General features: G+C 44.9%; 1 protein-coding gene across 1 annotated transcript; it reads left to right on the top strand.

Moving 5' to 3' along the window:
- The first annotated feature begins 162 nt into the window (after positions 1-162).
- Positions 163-22,572, top strand: CKAP2L (cytoskeleton associated protein 2 like). The gene is made up of 9 exons (XM_059659188.1): positions 163-273; positions 1,782-1,848; positions 3,715-3,766; positions 6,887-8,127; positions 10,912-11,119; positions 14,936-15,091; positions 19,560-19,623; positions 20,576-20,768; positions 21,524-22,572. Exons 1-9 carry the CDS (start codon positions 243-245, stop codon positions 21,747-21,749), a joined length of 2,238 nt encoding a protein of 745 aa, XP_059515171.1. The 5' UTR covers positions 163-242; the 3' UTR covers positions 21,750-22,572.
- Positions 22,573-23,052: the final 480 nt, after the last annotated feature.

Genomic DNA, 23,052 nt, shown 5'->3' with positions numbered 1-23,052 from the left:
GTTCAGGGAAGTTCGCCTGCGCTGCAGAGGCCAGAAGCTCTCTCATCATCACCCGCTCCTCCAATCAAAAAGCACTGTGCCGAGCGCCTTGCAAAGCTACTATTTCCTTTTGTCCCGCCCTCCCCCGCTTCCTATTGGCGGGTTTCAAACCCTGGGGAGCCAATGAGAGCGGGCGCGGGCGCCGAGCGGGTCCTCGACTGCGGGCGCGGCCCTTGAAGAGCAACTGTCGCGGAGGGACCATTATGGTGCGATCGGGGGTCTCCGCCGCTGCGGGTGAGTGCTCGGGGCGGCGGCGGTACCGCGGAGGCTGCCAGCCCCCTCGCCTGCCTCGATGTCCCCACCTGGCGTTTGGGGACCTGGGGGACGTCCGCGCGCGGGGTGTCCGGAGACCCCGCAGGCACTATCCCAGCAGGTCCTGCAGCAGCAAAGCGGGGACGTCCCCGACCCCTGGCTGGTTGGCCGGGGTGGCGCGTCCCAGAGGAGCCAGGCGCCCCCGACCCCCACCCCCGGCCCAGAGTGGCCCCCGCCGGCCCGAGCCTGCACTCGTGCGGCCGCAGCGCCTCGAGGGCGCGGGCCCGGGCCCCACCTCCCGGGAGGGCCGGCGTTGGCCCGGTGTCGGCCGGTGTCGGCGATGACAGCTGCCGGCCTGACGCGTCCGGGGCGCTTTGCGAAACGACCCGGCGTCCGAGTTGGGCGCCTCCGTCCCCGTGTTGTGGCTCAGCGGCAGCGGGTTTGCTCACCTGCTGGACTCCCAGACCTGGGCCCGCCGGCCTGTCAGGCCCCACCGCCCCTGCTCTGCACGGCCGCCTCCGAGCCAGAGGGCCACGTGTTGTGTTGTGTTGTGTTTTGTTTTGTTTGCCATTATGGAATATTAGCCTTTCCCAACCACCTATTTCCCTCAGCCCCTGCCTCTGAGCTCCCTTGATTCTTTCTTTTAACCCTCTCTCGTGGCACCCAGGTTTTGCCTTGTGTTGTAATTATTGTTGTTTTTTATCTCCACTACTACATGGAAATTTAAAAACAGAAACGTTGACTTTCACCCCTCGCAGATGCCTTGCTTAGAAAATCACCATAGGCATGTTTGCCATGAACCCCCTAACCTGGCCTGTTTTGTCCTTAGTCCCAAAGGAAACCAGGAAGGGTTTGTAGGCAAAAATCATCATCCCTGTTGGGAAAAGTACAGTAAGAGCAGGCCTGGCTCGCAGCTCAGTGGGCCAGTAGGGGAATGTCGTCCCGCCAGGCCTGTGTGGTAGCCTAGGACAGTGCCCGTGAGCACGGCTCTGGGGTGGATGACACTGGCTCGGACCCTGGCTTTGCCACTCATGAGCTGGGCAGCTGGGCATATCGTTTACCGTCTTTAAATTTCAGACTGTAGGGCCCGACGTATAAATGATATGGTTAACGTTGGTATTCACTTGGAGGCGTGGTCTATGGCCCGTGTGACTCTGTGGTTAGAGCATCTGCCAGGGCACCTTAGGTCTCCGGTTCAGTTCCCAGCCAAGGGCATGTGCCTGGGTTGCGGGTTTGATTCCTGGTTGGGGGGGTGTGTGGGAGGCAACCATTTGATGTCTCTCTCACACATGGATATTTCTCACTTTCTCTCTTTCTTGGCCGCCCCCCCCCCTCTTTCCCCCTCCCTCCCTCCTTCCCTTCCACTCTGAAAAACAAAGGAAAAAATATCCTTGGGTGAGGATTAACAACCAAAAAGAGGGAGAAGAATATAAAAGGAACTGGTTAAACTCCCGCGCTGAAGTCCTGTTGTTTGCTTGCCTGTTTTGCAGAAGAGCGGCAGAGACAGCTCCAGGAGTACCTGGCAGCCAAGGGAAAACTGCGGTGCCCGAACAGCAAGTGAGTGTGTCTCCCACAGTGAGGGGACTCCCACAGTGAGTGTGTCTCCCACAGTGAGGGGACTCCCACAGTGAGGGGACTCCCACAGTGAGGGGACTCCCACAGTGAGTGTGTCTCCCACAGTGAGTGTGTCTCCCACAGTGAGTGTGTCTCCCACAGTGAGGGGACTCCCACAGTGAGGGGACTCCCACAGTGAGGGGACTCCCACAGTGAGGGGACTCCCACAGTGAGGGGACTCCCACAGTGAGGGGACTCACGTTCCCTGGCTGCCAGCAGCCGTGCAAAGCCCTGTGCTTGTGCTCTGCTCTGACTACATGGGCACCCTACGATAACCCAAAGAGGGCCTTTCGGTGCGAGCATGACAGAAACCTCTGGGCAGTGTCCGGTACATTGGCGCAGACTTGGGCGTTATTACTGTGAGAGTCTCCAAAGGAAGGCGGGAGGATCTACAACATCACCTCCCTTGCTGGGAGCTCCCTCCATCCCTGCTCTTTCCTGGGAAAGCAATTCTTGTGAAGGCAGTGTTTGGTCAAGGAGCTGAATGATCCTGGTCCCGTCCTCCATAGCTGCACATGAACACCCTGCTCTTTGGTCATTCTCTTAGCTCAGCGACTTTAACCATTTTCATCTCATGGCATACAGAGACTAATTCCCAAAATTCTGCTGCACCAAGAAAAATATATTTTTGCTGATCTGACCAAAAAAAGGTGTAATTTTGATTCATTCACACCAGACAGCTATTGTGTTGGCTGTGACACACTGATTGAAAATCGCTGCCTTAGCACTTACTCTTTTGTTTTTAATATATTTTTATTGCTTTCAGAGAGGAAGGGAGAGGGGGAGAGAGAGAAACATCAATGATGAGAGAGAATCATTGATGGGCTGCCTCCTGCACACTCCACACTGGGGATCGAGCCCACAACCCGGGCATGTGCTCTGACCAGGAATGACCTCCTGGTTCATAAGTTGATGCTTAATCACTGAGCCACATCAGCTGGCAGCACTTACTCTTGAAATGGACATGATATGACCAATTTACTTTTATCTTTTGTCAACATCTTAGCTCTTCTGAGCATTGATCAATTTTTTATTCACTTGGGTTGCTAAACCATTTTTTTTTTTTTTTTTACAAAACAAATTTTTGCAAACTTAGCTTTCACATTTTATTTTATTTTTACTTTGGGTCTTTATCCAACTTTATTTCTTTGTTTAAATAAACTTACTGCATTTATTCAACAGATATTTATTTAATACCTGTGTAATGTATCTCTCTTGGTTCTGAAGACATGGTACTAAACAAAACAGAGCAGTCCGGCCCTCCCAGGGCTTATATTCACGATGGGAGAAACAAAATCAAGTCATGATTGAAATCCCTGTTAGCTTGGCAATTGCTTTTGATCCATGGAGATTAAGTCCTAAATTCTCCTCTACTTTCCTATCCTTTTTCGCATTTTCTGTCTCGCTAGCTAGATTTCATATGTGCCTGTTTCTTTCTTTAATTGTATCGCTTTTTCCCCTGGTAACTCACTATTTGGAGATAGTTAAAACAAGTTTTTTAAACTCGTTAGGCATTATATCTCCAGTACCTGGCACAGTGCCTTAAAATTGTTGGAATATTATGTGTATATGTAGGAAGGACATCTCTGAAGGGATCACAGGTAGTGAGTAAGAGCAATTGTGTTTTCTGAGGAGTTGAATAATGGGATTAAGGAAGGGAGGATAAGGAGACTTCATTGAATATAATTTTTAATTCTTTTACCATATACAGACATTTTACTGATTTAAAATTTCATTTTTAATCACTCTATTTTCCAAGCCTTGTTGATCCTTCTGTACTAAGAATTAATCTTATTTTTTCTTTTATAGGCCTTATCTTAAAGCCAAGAATAATTGCCCAAATCCTCCATCTTCTAAATCTGTAAGTAGAAATTAGTCTTTTTAAAAAAATCCATTTTGAGTGATTAGTAATAAAAAATAATAAAGATGTTAGCAACCTAAAGAAAATGTTTTACACAAATATTTCTCATAAGTATGGGAACAGTGTATAAGGGACAAGACAGAATTGCGTTTTGAAAAGTACAACATATTGTAATTCAGTTTGTTAACAAAAAAAAGTCTTTAAGTGCACTTTGGTCTCTTCATAGCTAACATTTTTGAACACCTACTATGTGTCTCACTTGTAGGTCCTATAGCCGTATGAGATAGGTACTCTTAGTAGCCCCATTTTACAGATGAGGGAACTGAGTCACAGGACAGCTGTTAAATGACGGAGCTGAGAGCTATTGGTTTCAACCACTTTGGAATGCTGTTTAACAAGAATGTGCTCCCTCATCAGTTCTATTCATCTAGATTGTGGATATAATGGAAAAGGACCCCAACATACTTCAGGTTTAACAGAATAAAACCATAAAAAGTTATGTAGTGCATGTATGGGTATAAGGAGTCTATAATACTCTCTGTACTTTTCAGTCAATTTGGATTTGAATCTAAAACTGCTCTGAAAATTAAAGTTTATTAATTAAAAAATAAAATACTGATACATGCTACAACATGGGTGAATCTTGAAAACATAATGCTAAGTGAAAGAAGCCAGACCCAAAAGGCCACTTCACATCATACTGTGTGATTCCATTTATCTGAAATGTCCAGTATAGGCAACTCTATAGAAACAAAGGAGATTAGTGGTTGCCAGGGTCTGAGGAGAGAGGGAAATAGGGAGTAACTTCTAGCAAGTATGGATTTCTTTATGGAGTGTTGAAAATGTTCTGGAATTAGTGGCGATGGTTGTACAGCCTTCTGAATACCTAAAACACACTGAATTGTACACTTTAAATTTTACAGGGATGAAAATTATATCTCAGGTTTTTTTAATGTACAAAAAGAACAACTAAGTTTTTTTTAATGTACAAAAAAAGAACAGCACACTTTGATACCAACCTCCATGCCTCAGCAGTTACTGATAATGGAAAGATCAAAGGTGGCTAGGAATGTTGCGTCTCAAGGAGTAACCCAGCTATAGACATGTGGGTGTACCATCTATTTCTGCCCCCACCTCAGCAACACCACACATACCCATACAATGCTATGAGTGGACAGTGCCTCGCCCTTAATGCCAAGTGGCTCTGGTTTCAGACTTCTTTACATACGCACAAAGTTTACACAGGAACTCTTTCTTTTTTTTTCTTTTTTTTTTAATATTTTTATTGGTTTTTTACAGAGAGGAAGGGAGAGAGATAGAGAGCTAGAAACATCGATCAGCTGCCTCCTGCACATCTCCCACTGGGGATGTGCCCGCAACCCAGGTACATACATGCCCTTGACCGGAATCGAACCTGGGACCTCTCTGTCCGCAGGCTGACGCTCTATCCACTGAGCCACACCGGTTTCGGCTACACAGGAACTCTTGACAATATTATCGAATGAAACAGAGAGAGTGGTAGCTCTAGCATATTTTCCCCTGGAAACCTGTACTTTACAAATGTCTGCCAAATTAACCTTCCTGTGTAATTGCTAAGAACTGATGCTCCTGTTCTTTACCATCTCAATTCTAACTTCCCTCCCTATTTTTCAAAGTTCTCTGTAATCTAGTCCTACCTTTCTTATCCAAAATTAAGTCACATGACTAAAACATTTACTTATTAATAACATAGAATCTAACCTTAAAATCCATCCTGATGCCGAAACCGGTTTGGCTCAGTGGATAGAGCGTCGGCCTGCGGACTGAAGGGTCCCAGGTTCGATTCCGGTCAAGGGCATGTACCTGGGTTGCGGGCACATCCCCACTGGGAGATGTGCGGGAGGCGGCTGATCGATGTTTCTCTCTCATCGATGTTTCTGACTCTCTATCTCTCTCCCTTCCTCTCTGTGAAAAATCAATAAAATATATTAAAAAAATAAAAAAATAAAAAAAAAATCCATCCTGAGTTCACAAATATGACTAACTTCTGTGATGTTAGATGCTTATGGAGAGCTGTTCAAAGTTTCTCAGGCCTCCCTGCATCTACTATCTGTCCTTGCAAGTGATGAGACAAAGGTTCTTGAGTGACATTGTGGCCTTTACAAAGGCAGTGTTGTCTTTAAAATATTAGTGTGGCCGTACAAAGGACTAGGAAGAACTTGGGTGGTACCATAACGTAAGTATACTGTGTGTATACCTTTCCAGGGTCCCTCAAATGAACACTTCACTGGGACCTAATGGGCATTGAGCAAGTACTTGTTTGTTTGAGGCATGTTTTTAAAAACAGCAAGTTTTGTATGTTCACTGCATCTCTGCTTAATTCTATCAAGCTAAAAGATGCTGATACGTTTTTATAGGAACTCACTAGAGGCCCTGTGCATGAAAATTCATGCACTGGAGGTGAGGGTGGGGGCAGGGGGGGTGGGGGGCGGTTCTCAGCCCGGCCTGCCCCCTCTCACAGTCCGGGAGCCCTCAGGGGCGGAGGCAACCCGGCAATCAGGGAAAGGCGACGCCCCATTATACCTCTGCTGCTGCCGCTGCCAGCAGCACAAGCCTCAGCCGGTCCTGGTTACCTGAGCCTCAGGCAGCCCTGGGCGTCTGGGCAGCTGCCATCCAAGGCTTGCCTGTGCCCTGGGCAGCTGGGGGGTTGAGGGTACTGGGGGTCTCTGGAGGCAGGCACATGGAGCATCCAGGCCCGCCTAAGGGCGGGCCCAGCCTTGCTGCACCTGCCACTCTGGCAGGGGTGAGGGGACTGGGCGCCGCCATCTTTGAGGGCGTGTCAGTCAATTAGCATATCCCCTCCTTATTGGCTGTGGGTGCCCGCTATCTTTGAGGGCGTGGCAATCAATTAGCATATTCCCTCCTTATTGGCTGTGGGCGCCACCATCTTTGTGATGGCGTGAGGGTCAATTAGCATATTCCCTCTTTATTAGGTAGGGTTATTAAAATCTTCTATTAGTGAGCCTTTATTTTTGCAGGTTTCAACTTCCTTAGTGAAATTCTAAATAAAATAACTAATTTTTTTTAAAGTTAGTTATTGTTATAAATTTTCTTTTTTGATATTTTTCTTTGTCTTTTTAGACTATTAGACCCAAAAAGGATGTTGCCAACCATGTTGCTTTGCCTGTCAAAGCTACAAGACCCATCAGCATTAAACATCAGCCCAGACCTGCCATTATACCAGGTTCCCGGAAGCCAAAGTTGGAGCCACCAAAACTTCTGGGCAAAAGGCTGACTTCAGGATGTGTTTCTTCTCTCCCAAACTGTCAGCCTTCCAGCAGCCGTCAGCAACAGCACGAAGCTGGATCATTCTCTGGAAAGCTGTCGAGGAAAACTGTGGGGTCACTTCATCTACAGGAACTGAAAGCTGCAAAGCAGCAGGTGACAGATCGAGGAAATACTGCACTTACAGACTCTGTGGACAGTGACCGTGGTGAGGGTGAGTCCTCACACAACTTTCTTAAAGAGGTGAACAAGGAGAACTTGTCCCAAACTGTACTGGACTCTGAGAAGACACCACATCCTCAATTATGGACCAAAAGTGAGCCAAAGACTAGCTCTTATAATCAAACCAAGAGCAGTTTGGCCCCTAAACAAGCCTTGGGTAAAAGTTCATTGAATTGTACTATTCTGAAAGACAGAGCTAATAAACAATTTGTTGGAGAAGCACAAACCAGGATTCCACCAGGAAAGTCACAACAGCTCCCTAGAGGAACAGCTCTTGCAAAACTAGGAGTAAAAACCCCAAAGACAGCTCCCTCTCACTCTGTTCAGACCCTTAGTAGGACTCAAGCAGCAAAGAAACCAGGGACCAAGGACCTGAAGGATATAAATATTAATAGGGGTAAATATGAAAGACCGGGTGCAGCCAAGTTACAGCCACATGCTGCTACTGAACAAAAAGCAGTACATACCAGACCCAGGACATGCCCCAGGCTGCTTCAAGGAGGACCTGACTGCCTTAAGCAAGACCAGAAACCCACTCAACCTTGTCCTAGACCTCAGCCGTCATGTGTGCAGCAGAGATCCAAGGCTGTGAGCCAAAGGCCTACCCTGGCTGTTGGCAGCTCCCCTTCAGTCACTCGCAATACCCCAAGCATAAGAGCAAGCACAGCCACGGGGAAGAAACGCAGCAGCAGCTGTCAACAGAAAGCACGGACCCTGGACTCCAAGTTGAAAGGGGCTCTTCCCCAGAATCCCTTTCTAAACAAGGCAGCTCCCAAAACTCAAGCTGGTGGCACAGCCATAAATGGAAGAGGAGTCCCAAATGGGACCCAGACTAACCCGGATGTTAAGAAGAAGATCACAGCAGAGGATCGAAGGTATGTTGCTTTAATTCCAAAATTGCAATGTAAGATGATTGGGCAAATTGACCATCAGGAGTACTTGGTCAGTAATAGGCCATACATAGTGGCTCCTGGGTTATGCTTAGCTTCAACTCTGAAAAAAGAATATTTGAAGCAAATATAGTAAATATTCTCTAACTTTCTGTGTGCTTGAAGCAGGATGGTTGAGTAAAGAACTGTGGTTGCAGGTATACATGCCTCACTCAGGAAGTCCCTTTAGGTTAAGTAGCAAGGGAAGAGGGCCGGGAGGAGGTGGGGAAATGCTAGTCTTCTGTCAGGCAGACCAGGGGTTAAGTCCAGAAAAGCTATCAAGGAAGAAGGAATGGAAAACTATGAGTCTGAGCAGGCAAAGTTTTGGAAAGTCAGTAAAGCTTTCATAGTTACAGTTACATGACTGCATTTGTTAAAACACAGAACTGAACTCTTAAAAAGGTGATTTTACTGCATGTTATTGAACACTTGTGTGTTTTAGGTACTGTGGTAGGACAGTCAGGATTTTTGCCTTCCTAGAGCTTGCAGTCTAATGTAGAAGACAGGAAGTGAACACATCCTATATAATAAAAGGCTAATATGCAAATTGACTGAACAGCAGAATGACCAGTTGCTATGATGCACACTGACCACCAGGGGGCAGATGCTCGATGCAGGAGCTGCCCCCTGGTGGTCAGTGTGCTCCCACAGGGAGAGCGCCCCTCAGCCAGAAGCGCTGAGCTGGACTCGCAGCTGGTGAGCACAGCAGCAGTGGCGGGAGCCTTTCCCACCTCTGCAGCAGCGCTAAGGATGTCCGTCTGCCGGCCAGGGGAGTGGGCCTACGCCGGCAGTCAGATATTCCCCGAGGGCTCCCAGAATGCAAGAGGACGCAGGCTGGGCTGAGGGAACCCCCGAGTGCACAAATTTTGTGCACTAGGCCTCTAGTTGGTTAAATATGACAGGATAATTACAGATAATTTCCTAGTCAGGAAGGACTGAAGGCTGATTATGCCAGACCCCTGAGGCAGGGATGAGCTTGGGTCAAAAGACTAAAAGGACACCAGAGCTTCTAGAGCAGTGGTTCCCAACCTTTTTTTGTCCATGCCTCACCTAAGCATCTCTAAAACCTGGTGCCCCTCACTGTGACATATAATTGTTATTATTCAAAAAGTGAGCTCTTATTCACATGGAGGAAGCCTAAAAGGCCATTAACTTGGTCTAAACAAGCTTCCAAAGAACATGGCATCCATGAAAGAGAAAAATAAAAGAACGAAAGGAATTTGAAGTAATGAGGAAGAAATCACTAAGAAATTGTTAAAAAATATAATAATATGAAGTGATATGAAAAATAGCAAATAAAGTTTCAAAACATATAGTAGAGAACTGAAATGCATGAATATGTCACAATATATATTTATATACTATATATGAGGCCCCTAGAACCATAAGAAATGCAAACAATTTACTGTTAACAACTCACTCTCAAATTGCACCCCCCTTAAAAAATCAAATTGCCCCCTTGTGGGGCATGTGCCCCACGTCGGGAACCACTGTTCTAGAGGGTAGGGATGGGAGGGAGAGTGGTGCGCCATAATCTTGGAGAGGCTGGCAGAACTCAAGTTACACTGCCATTCGCCATAGGAAAAATTTTGAATTTTATTCCTGGTGATGACTCAGTCTGACTTACATTTTAAAGATCAATCTAGATATGTGTTCACAGGATAAATTTGTTAAGGGTTAAAATGGAATCAAGGAAGGAGATGAGTTAGGAGGCAGCTGCAGCATTTCAGGCGGAAAGTGGCAGTGAAGTGGTCTAGGAGGGTGCTGGTGGAGGTGGGAGCAGTACCGCCCACAGATGGTGTGGGGGTGTGGGAAAGGAAAGTACTGTTCAAAGACAACTCCTAGTTTTCGGCCCTCCCAACTGGGTGGATAGGGACACTGTTACAGATGCAGGGACAGATCTAGAGATGAAAATCGAGCATTGTTTTGGACAATATTACATTTGAAATGCCTGCCAGACATCAAACAAAAGATACCAGCCAGGATGTGGGTTTTACAAAGGCTGGTGCTGTAGGGAGAGATCTGGACTGAAATGTACATTTGTGAGTCATGAACTAGTTGTCATTTACAGAAGCTAGCAAGTCTACATCCACACACGGCCCACCTGTCTTGGCTCCTCCCCCAGCAGCAGTCTATGGGCTGCTCAGAAGCAGGAGTGGAGATTGTGAAAAGTGTGGGAGAGCAAGGATTAGGACTTGTCGCCATCTTTTGAAAAAGAGTCCTGAAATTATCAGTCTTTTTTAGAGTAAAGGGGGCCATGTGTGGTCAGGAGCAGACTAAGGAACTGGGCGATGTGGGTCACTTGGAGTGGCCAACACCCTGTTGAGGCCATAGTGCAGGTATGTTGAGTCTGATCAGTGTCAAATATCAAGCTTGTGGTAAGAGAAATGGAGTGCTGAGTTAGTGAGCTCAGAGATGAAAGTCAAATCTCAGAGCGCACAAGTAAAATGAAAGTTTTCAGAGAAAAATCATGTATAATCTTGACATCAAGGGATTTGAAGACTGAGATGCTAGCCACCTCTAATCCTAGTAATGCCGCCGCCTTCCGAGGAGGGGCAATTACCCACTGCTGCCATTACCCATTTGTAACTTGCTTTTAATTCCAGTCTCCTGACTTTGTACTTGAAGGCATCCAGGGATAGTACCCAAATCCATGCATAGCATATACTTTGAAGCTTGACCATGTACCCAAAAACCTGAAACCATTCCTCCCCTCTAATTGCATCACAGGAAACAGCTGGAAGAATGGCAGAAATCTAAGGGGAAAATGTATAAGCGGCCTCCAATGGAACTTAAAACAAAAAGAAAAATAATAGAGGAAATGAATGTTTCGTTCTGGAAGAGCATGGAAAAAGAAGAGGAAGAAAGGAACGCACAGCTTGAACTGTCCAATAAAATTAACAGCACTCTGACCGAGTGTCTGCAGCTCATCGAAGGGGTGCGTGAGGAGGGTAATCCCCAAAACTTTGACCCAGAGACATTTTCTTAAAGTGTTGGGGAGGTAACCTGTCTAAACAGAAATTTAGTTACTTGCTGTGGGGGATAGTTTTGTGTGGGTTTTTTGGGGGTTTTTTTGTTTTGTTTTGTTTTCAGTTTTGTCTGTGGTCGTTAGTCTACTTAGGGCTTGTATTTCTTGGGCCAATTTTACTAATTTCGTGCCTTTTATTTAAATCAAACTTGTTAAAAGAGTTCTCTATTAATCTTTTTAAAAGGCCACCTTTTGAGTTGTATTGATTATTTTTCTCATATCAATATCTACATCTATTTTTATGTTTATTGTTCTTTTTCTAGTCTTTTAATTGAAAGCTCAGACCATTTAATGCTACATTTGTCTCTGAATTTAGCTTTGGTCATGTCCTTCAGGTTTGATAGGTAATGTCCTTCATCAGTCAGAGTCGAGTCAGAAAAACGGAAACCACACCAGGTATTGTAATAGATAGAGCGTGGTGTTAGGATTGGTTTCACAGTGTCTTACGTGAGTTCCTGAGAAGCAAACACTAAGAATTTGTGTGAAAGTAATTTATTAGGAAGAGGCTACCAGGAGAATAAAAGGGAGTGGGATGTGGGACCAGAAAGGGAAGGAGGCCAAGCCAAGTCCACGGAGGGTGACTGGCACAGTCCCACAGGAAGCTCTAGGGACAGTGTGAGCCGTGCATCTCAGAGTCAGTCCTGATCAGGGGCACTGCACTGAAAAATGGCTGCCCCTGGGGGACAAAAAGCCCCAGGCACTTGTGACTGACACATACTACCCGGTGCCGGTGCTGGCTGTTGGGCATGACAGCACTTTGTGAGCATGTGTGCACCAAAATGGTGAAGGGATCATCAGAGGGATATGGGTGCTGCAGCCATATCGCTGGGTCCAGGAGAACATCATGTTGGGGGTACAGACCTAAAAGCTAGGAGAGACAAACCCTGGTGGGACTGGGACTCTAGCTGCCCAGCAGAGGTTGGTGCCACCGAGCTGGACGAGGTCCTGCAAGGCTGGGCTCAGACCTTGAGAAAAGGCTGCTTCCCCATTGGTGTGGGCAGGGTTTGTGAATACCAGGAAAAGGGGAGGTAGAACCAGTTGCTGCTGCCAGGGTAAAGGACCATTGTTGTGTGATGAAGGCAAACAAAAATACAACCAGAGATATAGAAGCATCGAACAGACTGTACAACCTATGAGGGAAGGAGAGGGAGGGGGAGGGGGAGGGGAGAAGGAGCGGGAAGAGGGTTAGAGATCATCCAAAGGACTTGTATGCATGCAAAACCAATGGACACAGACAGGAGTGAGGGCTTGTGCTTGGGGGTGGGGGCTGCGGGGGACAGGTCAATAGGGGGGAAAAGGAGACTCATGTAATACTTTAAACAATAAAGAATTAAAATGAAAATAAAAAGAGGAAGAAGGGGTCCCCTCTCCTCTCCCGCCCTGCAGTTTCCCTCAGGCCCCTTATAGGCAGAGCCCAGCAAGGAGCTATTGTCAGCAGAAGGTATTTACAGAATTCTAGCCCCAGGGTCACAAAGCAGAGGAGAAAGGAAGGATTTGGAGCTAAGACACCATCTTGTAGTAGTAACCTTGTGTTCTTGTTGCTCATTTCTAAAAAGTTTGAGGCTTCCATTTTTAACAGGTCTTTAACTCCAGAGTTATCTTCGAAAGTATCCTTTAACTTCTAGATGTGTCCATTTTTTTCTTGGCTATTTTAATTTTTAATATACTGCATAGAATTTGTTGACATTTTCTTTCTGGCCTTAATGTCTGATCAGTCTTGGTAAGTGTTCCAAAAGTGTTTGAAAAGAAAATGTATTCTCTGTAGAATGGAAAATTCTACATGGGTATTCATTAGAACAAACTTAGAAAATATTAATAGCACAGTTATTTGTATTTGTTAGTTCATTTGTTGCTTTCCAAAAGAAATATGCCAAAGTCTCTCACTGGTACTTTGATTGATGATTTCTCTTCGTATTTCTGTTAAACTTTTACTGCCTAATTTTTAAATTAGATTTATTGGGGTAACATTGGTTAATAACATTATATAAACTTCAGGTGTACAACTTTATAACAGGACATCTGTGCACTCCATTGTGTGTCGCCACCCGAAGTCTAGTCTCCCTTCGCCGTATTTTCCAGTTCTCTTGTTAGGTACATAAAGACTCATGACTTGCTTTCATTTCCCTTCTGTCTTATGTTAATCTTGCCACACCTGCTTTTCGTTTATGTTAGATGTTATAGGGTAAATCTTTTCCCATCCCTGTATTTCTAGAAGTATATCTCATGTGAATACTTACAGTTGAATTTTTTTAATTAATCTGGAATTCTCTGCTTTTAAAAAGCACATTTAGCCCACACACATTTATTGTAATTACTCATCTGCTTAAATTTACATCTGTCATTTTATTTTATAATTCAATTTATATGAATTCTTTTTTTCCCCCTCATTTCTGTGTTTGATTTAATTTACCTTTTTCCATAAAGAAGGCATGTAAGTTAAAATCACAAAAGATAGTGGTAGATGTAGGTTCAAACATGGTGTGCAAGTTACAGGTCATATTTTTTATAGTTTCTTTTGTTTCAAGTCTTCTACTTGAATGCTCACATTTATTCACTAGTTACTTCATGATTTTTGAATGGTGAGCTTTCTGAGTCCTTATGCTTGTGAAGATGTCATTGTTTCACTCACATGCTGAAATCATAGTTTGGCTGGGGAAAATTCTAAATTCAAATTGTTTTCCCTGGAAAATTTGAAGTTACTGTTTTATTTTGTTTCTTGCATCTGGGGTTGTTGATTTATTAAAGTTTGTGTCAATCTAATCCACGCTCCTCTGTAGATAATCCTGGTTTTCCTCTCTAGAGGTGCTTAGGGTTTTCTTTTTACCGTTTGTTTTCTAGGTATAGTTTTCTAAGTAAGGACCTTTCAGTCTGAACACTTTTTTCCTTGGTCAGTTCTTGGAGATTTTCGTCTACAACTGCTTTGAGTGTGTGTTCAGCTTTGTTCTCTCTGTTCTTTCTTCTAGAAGTTCTCTTGCGCAATATTGAAATTACTGCATAATAGACATATTCTCCAGAATTTTATGCCTCCTCATGTAGTGTTGGTAATTCTTGACTACGAGCTGACCTCTGTGTCTCCCACCTCCCCTCCCCTATCTCACAAGGAGTAGGAGGTGCTGCCTGGCTGAGTACACTGGTACCGGGCGCATGTTCCTCCTGGCCCATTTCCGTGCCCTGCTCTGGGTACAAGCCAGGGAGGCACCAAACCAGTGAGGCCACTTTAAAGTTCCTTTTTGTGCAACTTAACCCTCTTTCATATACACCTGTACAGATCCCCCAAAACACACACATACACACCCCTATAACCCTGGCACACCTATGCCATCATCCTTTATGCCTCCGTTAGAGTCATATGGAAATTATGGTCACTATTCAGTGTTCACATTGTTGTGGATGTTGATTGTCGGTTTGTTTTGGTTTGGTTTGGTTTGGTTTTACACCACATAAAAATGTAGAACATATTCCTTACTTCAGCTATGATAAACATTTTCCTGTTTGGTCTCATGTAACTCTTAAAATTTAATAATCAATGTCAAAACTCATTGAAATGTACTATTTAAATGAGTGTATTTCATTACGTGTAAACTGTACCTTGGTAAAATTGAAATGTTTTTAAAGTTAAAAATAATTATTGATCAGACTGATTTCTGCATAACTGCTATGTTAATAATAGGACACATGAGTAACAGTGAGATGGTAATAATTTCCTCTGGGTATTTTTTTTCCTAGGGTGTACTTTCTAATGAGGTATTTACCATATTGTCTAGTATTCCTGAGGCTGAAAAATTTGCTAAATTCTGGATCTGCAAAGCAAAGTTCTTGGCAAGTAAAGGCACCTTTGATGTTATTGGACTATACGAAGAGGCCATTAGAAATGGGGCAACAGTGAGTATCTGTCTTGAGTGGGTGATTTCCTGAAAATTCTCTCATACTAGTATGAGTTCTATCATTTGCAATATGGCAGTTTATATTGCACAAATTCGTGCACAGATGGGGTCCAGCCAGCCCAGCCCCAATCAGGGCTGGGCCTGCCAGGAAGAGAAGATGGCGGGAGGTTGGCCAGCCAGCCCTCCCCGATCGGGGCCCAATCAGGGCAAGGCTGGCTGGGGGGAGGGGCTGCAGTTGATTGGCCAGTGGGCCCCACCTCCTATTGGGGTTGGGGGGCTGATTGGGGGCAGGGCCAGCCATGGGGAGGGGCTGTGGGCAGTGGGCCAGGCGGCCCCACCCCCAAATGGGTGGGGGGTGCTCATCAGGGGCCTGCAGCCTGGGGAAGAGGCCATGGGTGGTAGGTCCACCAGCCCTGCCCCTGATCGGGCTGGGGGGGGCGGACCTGGAGTGGGGCTGGGCAGGGGAAGGGCTGCAGGAGATTGGCCGGCTGGTCCCGCCCCCTATTGGGGTAGGGAGGGCGATCAGCGAGAGGGGCTGCAGGTCAAACAGGGTGGTGAGGACCCATAGGGGGCAGGGTTGGCCACGGGGAGGGGCTGCAGGAGATTGGCCAGCTGGCCCCGCCCCCTATTTGGGTGAGGGTTGTGATCAGGGGCGGGGCAGGCTGGGGGGAGGGGCTGCAGGACTATCATGGTGGGGCGGGCTGGGGGTGAGGCTGGCCAGGGGGCAGGGGGTGTGTTTGGGCAGCCGGCCCTGCCCTTGATCTGGGTGGGAGAGTTCGATCAGGGGTGGGCTGGCCAAGGGGAGGGGCCGCAGGAGGTTAGCCAACTGACCCCACTCCCTGATCGGGCTGGTTCCCTGGCCATCATGGGCATCATAGCGACCAGTCACTCAGATTGTTTCAGCGTTACGCCGGCTTTTTAAATATGTAGACTAGAGGCTCAGTGCATGAAATTCATGCATGAAGGGGAGTGTCCCTCAGCCCAGCCTGCACCCTCTCCAATCTGGGACCCCTCAGGGGATGTCTGACTGCCGGTTTAGGCCCAATCCCCAATCTCACCGGGATCGGGCCTAAACCGGCAATCGGACATCCCTCTCGCAATACGGGACCGCTGGCTCCTAACCGCTCGCCTGCCTGCCTGCCTGATTGCCCTTAATCATTCCTGCCTGCCAGCCTGATCGCCCCCTAACGGCTCTCCTGCTTGCCTGATTGATGCCTAACTGCTCCTCTGCCAGCCTGATCGCCCCCAACTGCCTTTTCCTGCCGGCCTGATCACTCCCAACTGCCCTCCCTGCCAACCTGATCGTCCACAACTGCCCTCCCCTGCTGCGACCCACCTCCTCCACCGGGCCCTGCCTCTGCTGTGCACACAGCCATCTTGTGACGATGTTAGGGCGTGATGCGTGAGGGTGTGACGACCACCTAGGCTATTCTTAGTATAGATTATATATGTAATGTAACTTCTAATTCACTTCATAAAGTTATACATAGAATGCGAAGTTCAATATGTCCTTTATGAACATTTTATTAAAATATGACAAGGCTCAGTGTTTGAGTGTCAACCTATAAACCAAATGATCATGGTTCTATGCCCAGGTGGAGGAGGGATCAATGATTCCCATCATTGATGTTTCTATCTCCCCTCTCCCTTCCTCTCTTTAGTCAATAAAAATATATTTTTTAAAAATATTTATGCTGTATAAACTAATGGTCACTTTTCTTTGTCTCATGTAGTACTTATATAAATATGCACTTATGGATAGTAGCATAGCGGGTTATAAAATTACATTAATTTTCAATACGTATAAAGTCATACCTTACCATAAAGAACCTACACGTATACTAATCCCAACACATCAATATCTATAAATCAATAACTCAGAGCTATTGTATGAAATTCCTTTTAATTGTAAAACTACTATCTCTGTATAATTTTTAATAAAAATATCAAATAGTTTGATAGCTTTTCACTTGCATGTTGCTTTCTGTGTCATCATATATTCTACATACCTTTTTCATGATTATTCAAAATCAGAGTTGTACATGCATATAGTTTAAACAGTCAAATAGTTTGATAAGGTTCTTTAAATAAGGCCTCTGCTCCCCTCGCCTCCCATTTCCAACTTCCCAGAACAAACTGATTATATTTACCTGTATAATATCAGATAACATGCTTACATTGCTATTGCCTGATTTTTTAGTTTTAGACATGATTGTGGACTTCCAAATACAGAGGAATAGGATTTAACCTCTTTCATACACACCTGCGCAGACCCCCAACACACACATATTTCTATGACCCTGGCATACCTGTGTTATCCTTCATGCTTCCTTCCATTAGAGTTATGGAAATTGTGGTCACTATTCCATATTCACATGTTATGAACATGTTAGAATTATATGAGTACATTGAGCCATGTACTATATACTATGATTACTTTGCCTTTCAAGCACTACTTTCTACTTTTCCTAAAATTGTTTGGTTTTCTGAGTGTTTATTGTTTAATTAATTCCCACACTTCTCTCTAATTGTCTAAATTTCTTTATACTTTCAAAACATCAGACACTATTTATTTCTTTTTCTTTGAGCCCTTTCTCCCAGACTCTTCTGATCTGTCCCAGTCTCGGCAGGTAGCTTCACCCCAGTCCTCATGGACTACAGTGGCAGCTCCTCTCACCTTCACCGTCAGATTCCCTTTATGTCCTTACACCTCCGTTCCTAGAAACCATGTCAAGTTTACTTCTTCCTGCATTGTCTGTTTCTTCTCCAGTGCTTTCTCTCCTCTCCTCTCTCTCTCTCTCTCTCTCTCTCTCTCTCTCTCTCTCTCATTCATTTTGTTTTGTTTTCTATTGCTCATTAAAAGCTCTACTCAGATGCTAGTGAAACTGGGCTGTTGGCATATAAGAGGTGGGTTTGAAAAGGCTTATTGAAAGGCCTGGGCACAGGGGTGGGTTTTTACCATAGGTGATCTAGCTCAATCAGTTGGCTGAAGACCCTCATTATCAGTAGTTTTGGGTCCTTCCTCTTAGACAAATCATCTTCTCTAGAGAAGACTTTTCCAGTTTCCTTCTGGGAGCCAGGAACAGTGGGGAGAAGAGTGGGAGTCTCAAGCTTCAGCAGGAAACTTTCCTTTATCCCTTCCTCTCAGTAGGCACCCCACTTTCAGTCTTGTAGGATGTTCCCCGTGGACCTGGAGAAGGCCCCCGCTGTGTTCTGTGAGGAGTGGGGCACAGTCACAGGCTGCATGGAACTCAGAGTGCAGAGTAGACTGGGAGACAGATGTTCAATAGCCTTCCTGATCCTGCCCACCCGTTCCTGTGCCTTTCCGAGGCCCTGGGGCTGGGTCAGTTTGTTTCTTGGCCAAACGGCCAGCTTCAAAGTCGGCTCTTTCAAGTTGATCCAGTTGGTCATTTCTTCCTTCTACATTCCAGCTTCCAAAATCTTGTTGCTGTTTCTCCTTTCCTATTTTTTATGGTTATTGCCTCCTTTTAATCCCTTTCCTCTTATCAGTTTCAAGGGGGTTTAAAAATAAATACATTGCCAATTCATCATCTTTAACTAGAAGCCTGTAAAAACATGAAAGACACCTGATGAATGTTTTGTGTAATTCAGGCTCTTTGCAATGTAATCTGTACATTTATTTACATATTTTTAAGCCTAAAACATTTTAGATTTTATAAAAATGTATGGATAGCTTTGCTTTTATGCTCAGTATCAGGTCATACCTGTTATTTATTTGATACAGAGTCCAGGTCAGAAGACCAGCCTCCTGTGAGAATGTGCAGTTCATTTGTGATGTTCTGCCTTAGGGTGTGGCTTGCCTACTTTGGAAAAGGAAGGCTCTCTCAGCTAATTTTTTAAAAAACTACCTTTTTGTAGTGCTTTTAGGTTATATTGCCAAGTAAAAGATGAAAGAATAGAAAGGCTGAGAGAAAATTGTCCAAAGTGCTGATAACTAAAGGTTGTAATTGGGTGATGAGACTGTGGGTGATTTCCTTTTTCAGGTTTGACCTATTGTTAACATTTTTTTGTAATGAGGTATATGACTTTTATAATAAAAACCAAAATTAACTAAGACAATTCTAAGAATGTATGCCACATTTTTTGTATGGCTATCTTTATATCTTTGGGCCAGAATCTGTGTATGGGAACACATCTTCAATGGGATCATATAAGTCAATAAAAAAATTAATTTGTTTTAGATAAATTTTCTTATAGACAACTTTCCATCAACCCATCTCTCCATTAAAGTCAAGCATGCCACTATTTAACCAACATTTTCTTTGTTTATTTTTCCCATGAAGCTATAAGTCTGAAATTTTTTAAATGTTATTTATATTTAGACAAGAAATAAAAGAAATATTTTTATTATAAAAAGAAGTTTATTTGATGTTACACAGAGTTTCTTAGATCATTTTTTCATGAATGTTTTAATATTGCTCATGTCTTTTCATCCTTCCTTCCAGCCAATACAAGAGTTGCGGGAAGTTGTTCTTAATATTTTACAAGACCAAAACAGAGCCAGAGACGGTACTGTGTTTTGTATTTAAATTCACTCCCTTTAGCCCTACAAGTACAAGTCATTGAGGGTCACCTAGGAGAAAAAGAAGTCCTCTGAAATGCCTCTCGCCCTTGGTTTCTGTGGTCTGGCCCTCTCAACCAGTATCCTTCAGGAGATAAAATGGATTATTTTTATGAAATTAGAAGGTGACAAATCTTTTTCCTTAAGAATAGATTTAACTTTGGGGAACAAGTCACGTGAAATTACAGCTACTAACGCATCACTTTGGAGAATGAGGCTACAGAGTAGATATATTCAGTGGCACTCTTACTGGAAATGAGGCTAAAATTCAAATGTTTGTTTATAATATATGACAGTATTCTTCCAAGAGATGAAAAGAGGAGACAGGACTTCATGTCTTATTACTTGTTCACCCTTATTGACCTTTCTTAGGGTCTCAGCCTCCAGTCACAATTTCTGCCTATCTCAGTCTAATTCCCTTCTTTTCATTTTGGTTGTTAAGGTTGGGCTATCGTGCAAATTGAGTTAACACAGACATGTTTCACCCACTTCCCAAGGCAAGAGCCATATGGTCATCCTGAGTAAGGAGGCGAGTTAACCCTAGTGAGTCAAGAAAACTGACCCAAGGCGTGGTATAGGGTAGGGTAAAAGGCCAGTGATTAGTCCCTGGGAGAGCTCTCTGGAGAGTGAATAAGAGACTGGGGTGGGGCTCTGTTCAGAGTTACCCATCCTCGAGTCGGGGGCAGAAGAGGGATCAAGAGACAGCCTGAGGTAGCTGGGCACTGATGCAGAGTTTAGCAGCAAAACTGGCTGTAAGTCCCACTTCAGAGCAGTTTCTCTTTTTTCGTATCTGGGTCCATAAGGAAGTCATCATATAGGTTACAATGATTTCATTGTATTGATTTTAGCTAAGTACTAAATTGCTAAATCTTGCTTTCCTTCTTGACCTTGTGTACACAGGAATTACCTCTGAATCTTTGGTTGCTGAAACTACTATACCACCCATAGAAGAGCTGGCCAGGGACATGGAATCTGGAAGAAAGTCTTGTCTTTCTCCAAAAGAGAGAGAACAGGTTCCAGCAACACCCCAAATAACCGTGGCAGAACAGGATAGGCACCCTGGTATCAAATTACAGGTCGCCCCCATCCCCAGGTAAGCACTCTCTGAAGCAGGCTTCGTGCTCACAGGCCCAGTTCTACTCCACAGATCCAAGTACTGTCAGTGTTTGCACATCTTCTGCCTCATAGATAGATGAGGTGGTGTAATTCATTCTTGGCATTGAGGGAAGGAGCTGAGGGTGAGGGGAGGGTTGGAATGGACCGAGAGAACTGGCCTACAGCGAGGGAGGTGCTGCTGGAGTCACGAGGGTTTGGGGTGGATTTCTCCTTCCTCTTCACCCTCACTGGCCTTGCACTTGTAGACCCCACCTTCCTTTCCTGCCAGCCTGGCACGGATTCGGGGGGTGGGGGTGGGGGGCACAAAGTGCCAACAGGGGCAGCCTCTGCAGCTGTGCGGGGACGGGCAGCGAGCAGCCCCATAAAAGCAGGGAGGGTGGCTGGGTGTGTACTGGTTACAGACTGCTCAGAGTACCAGTTGGCTTTTTAACAAGTGTAAGTTTAAGGCAGAATCCATAGTAATTTAAGGAATTGTGTCAGGTTATCAGTGTCATTTTTTGAAACATTAATGTAACATCAGTCTCTGTTCATGATCTGAGAGCAGATGGAGTCCACCCAGTTCATTCTGACAATCAGAAAAGGGCCATGTTAGGACGAGAGCTGCTCTAGACAGAACTATCAACCTACATTGAAATATCTATTGTGTCTTATTAATAGAATAAGAAAAAAATAAAGACAAAGTGGAATTTTAAAAGAAGCGATAAAGTTGTGAATACCTCTCTTGTCTCTCAGAATAAGTGGGATGCCGGAAGTGCAGGACATGAAGCTGGTCACTCCCGTACGGCGCTCAGCGAGGATCGAGCGAGCCGTGTCCCGCTACCCGGAGATGCTGCAGGACCATGATTTAGTGGTGGCTTCTCTCAGCGAGCTCTTAGAAGTGGAAGAAACAGAGTGTTTTGTATTCCGTAAAAATGAGGCTTTGCCTGTAACATTAGGGTTTCAAACCCTTGAATCATAACTTCTTGAGCCTCCATGAGACAAGAAATGCCCTCGTCCAGCTGACCTGGGAGAAACTGTCGTGGACGCAAACCAGGACTTGGAAAGTAGCTTGCAAGACTCGCTCTCAAATTGTCTATCTCACACAGGATAACCTTGGCTTGTTTGTTTAAGGTTGTCGTTTGCCAATTTCACAGCATCCAGAAATTTCACACTATTGAACATGAATTTATCCCACAAGTATGGTAAGGACATGGAAGGCTGGTGCCACAGTAAGACAGGCCTTCCTTCCTGCGTCCACCTTAGTCCTCCCAGAGTGGACGGTCTGAGCTCAGGTCATGTGGGACATGACAGGCCACCTGGTCAGTTCCCCTCATTTTACAGATGAATTTATACTCACCATGCCTTTGCTCAGCAATCATAAATGGTTTACATATGACCTTTGCCTCTGTCACCGTGTCCTTGTGACGAGGGGTACGTCCTTTCTCTGCCAAATCTCCTAGTGAAACAATCCTGGATTGGGATGGTCGTCGAGTTTTTTATATCCAGACCTAATTTTTGCATTTGTTATTCAAAATGCTTTAAGTAAAGGCAAAAATGGGAGCAGGTGGGGAAGGATGCTTGCTTTTGCACTTCAGTTCTTTGCTCTGCCAGGGAACCCCCGCCTGAAAAGGCGGAGTGAGCCTCAGAGACTCTACGGGCTGCCTTTTCTTCCTTCTGAGCAACTGCTCTTGGGAAGGTAAAATCTGAATCACTGTAAATATAATGTAGAGAACCCGGTTCAACAGCTTTCTTAATATTTAAGTATTAACCAAAAAAGAACATTAAATTTTGTTTATTCCTGCTTCATTTTATCTTATTTATTACAAAAGAAACAGTGATGATGGCGTGAGAATTAGTGGTTTGTCTGGGGAACCACCAATAAGCTACTCCAGAGGCCTAGGGGACATTGATTACCCTGGAGAGCTGACCTTGATCAGGGTCTGACCATCAGCCACACCCAGGAACCAGGCTTATTCATTGTGAGAGAAGCAGATCCATCTCTAGGTCAGATGTATAATAACAAGGTTCATGAAACAGCTATAATGACTGCAATGCGGATAGATTAAGAAGTAGATTGTTACCACAACCACAATCAGGAATGTGTACAGCCAGCCCTTTCCTCCCTTTAGACACACTCACTTTTACCTGTGACACCACCAAATGCCCACGGGGGTTCCTAGGGATCACAAAATCTGAAAATGGGAGTTATTTTTCCAGGTTCTTTGTCCTCGGGCCCTTTGTGCATTCCCTACCCCAGGAGGAAATTCTAAGAGTTGATTTTT

This window comes from Myotis daubentonii, chromosome 12, assembly GCF_963259705.1.
Source record: "Myotis daubentonii chromosome 12, mMyoDau2.1, whole genome shotgun sequence".
Taxonomy (NCBI): Eukaryota; Metazoa; Chordata; class Mammalia; order Chiroptera; family Vespertilionidae; genus Myotis; species Myotis daubentonii.
Note: the sequence above shows the minus strand (reverse complement) of the source record. Positions and strands in the feature narration are given on the sequence as shown.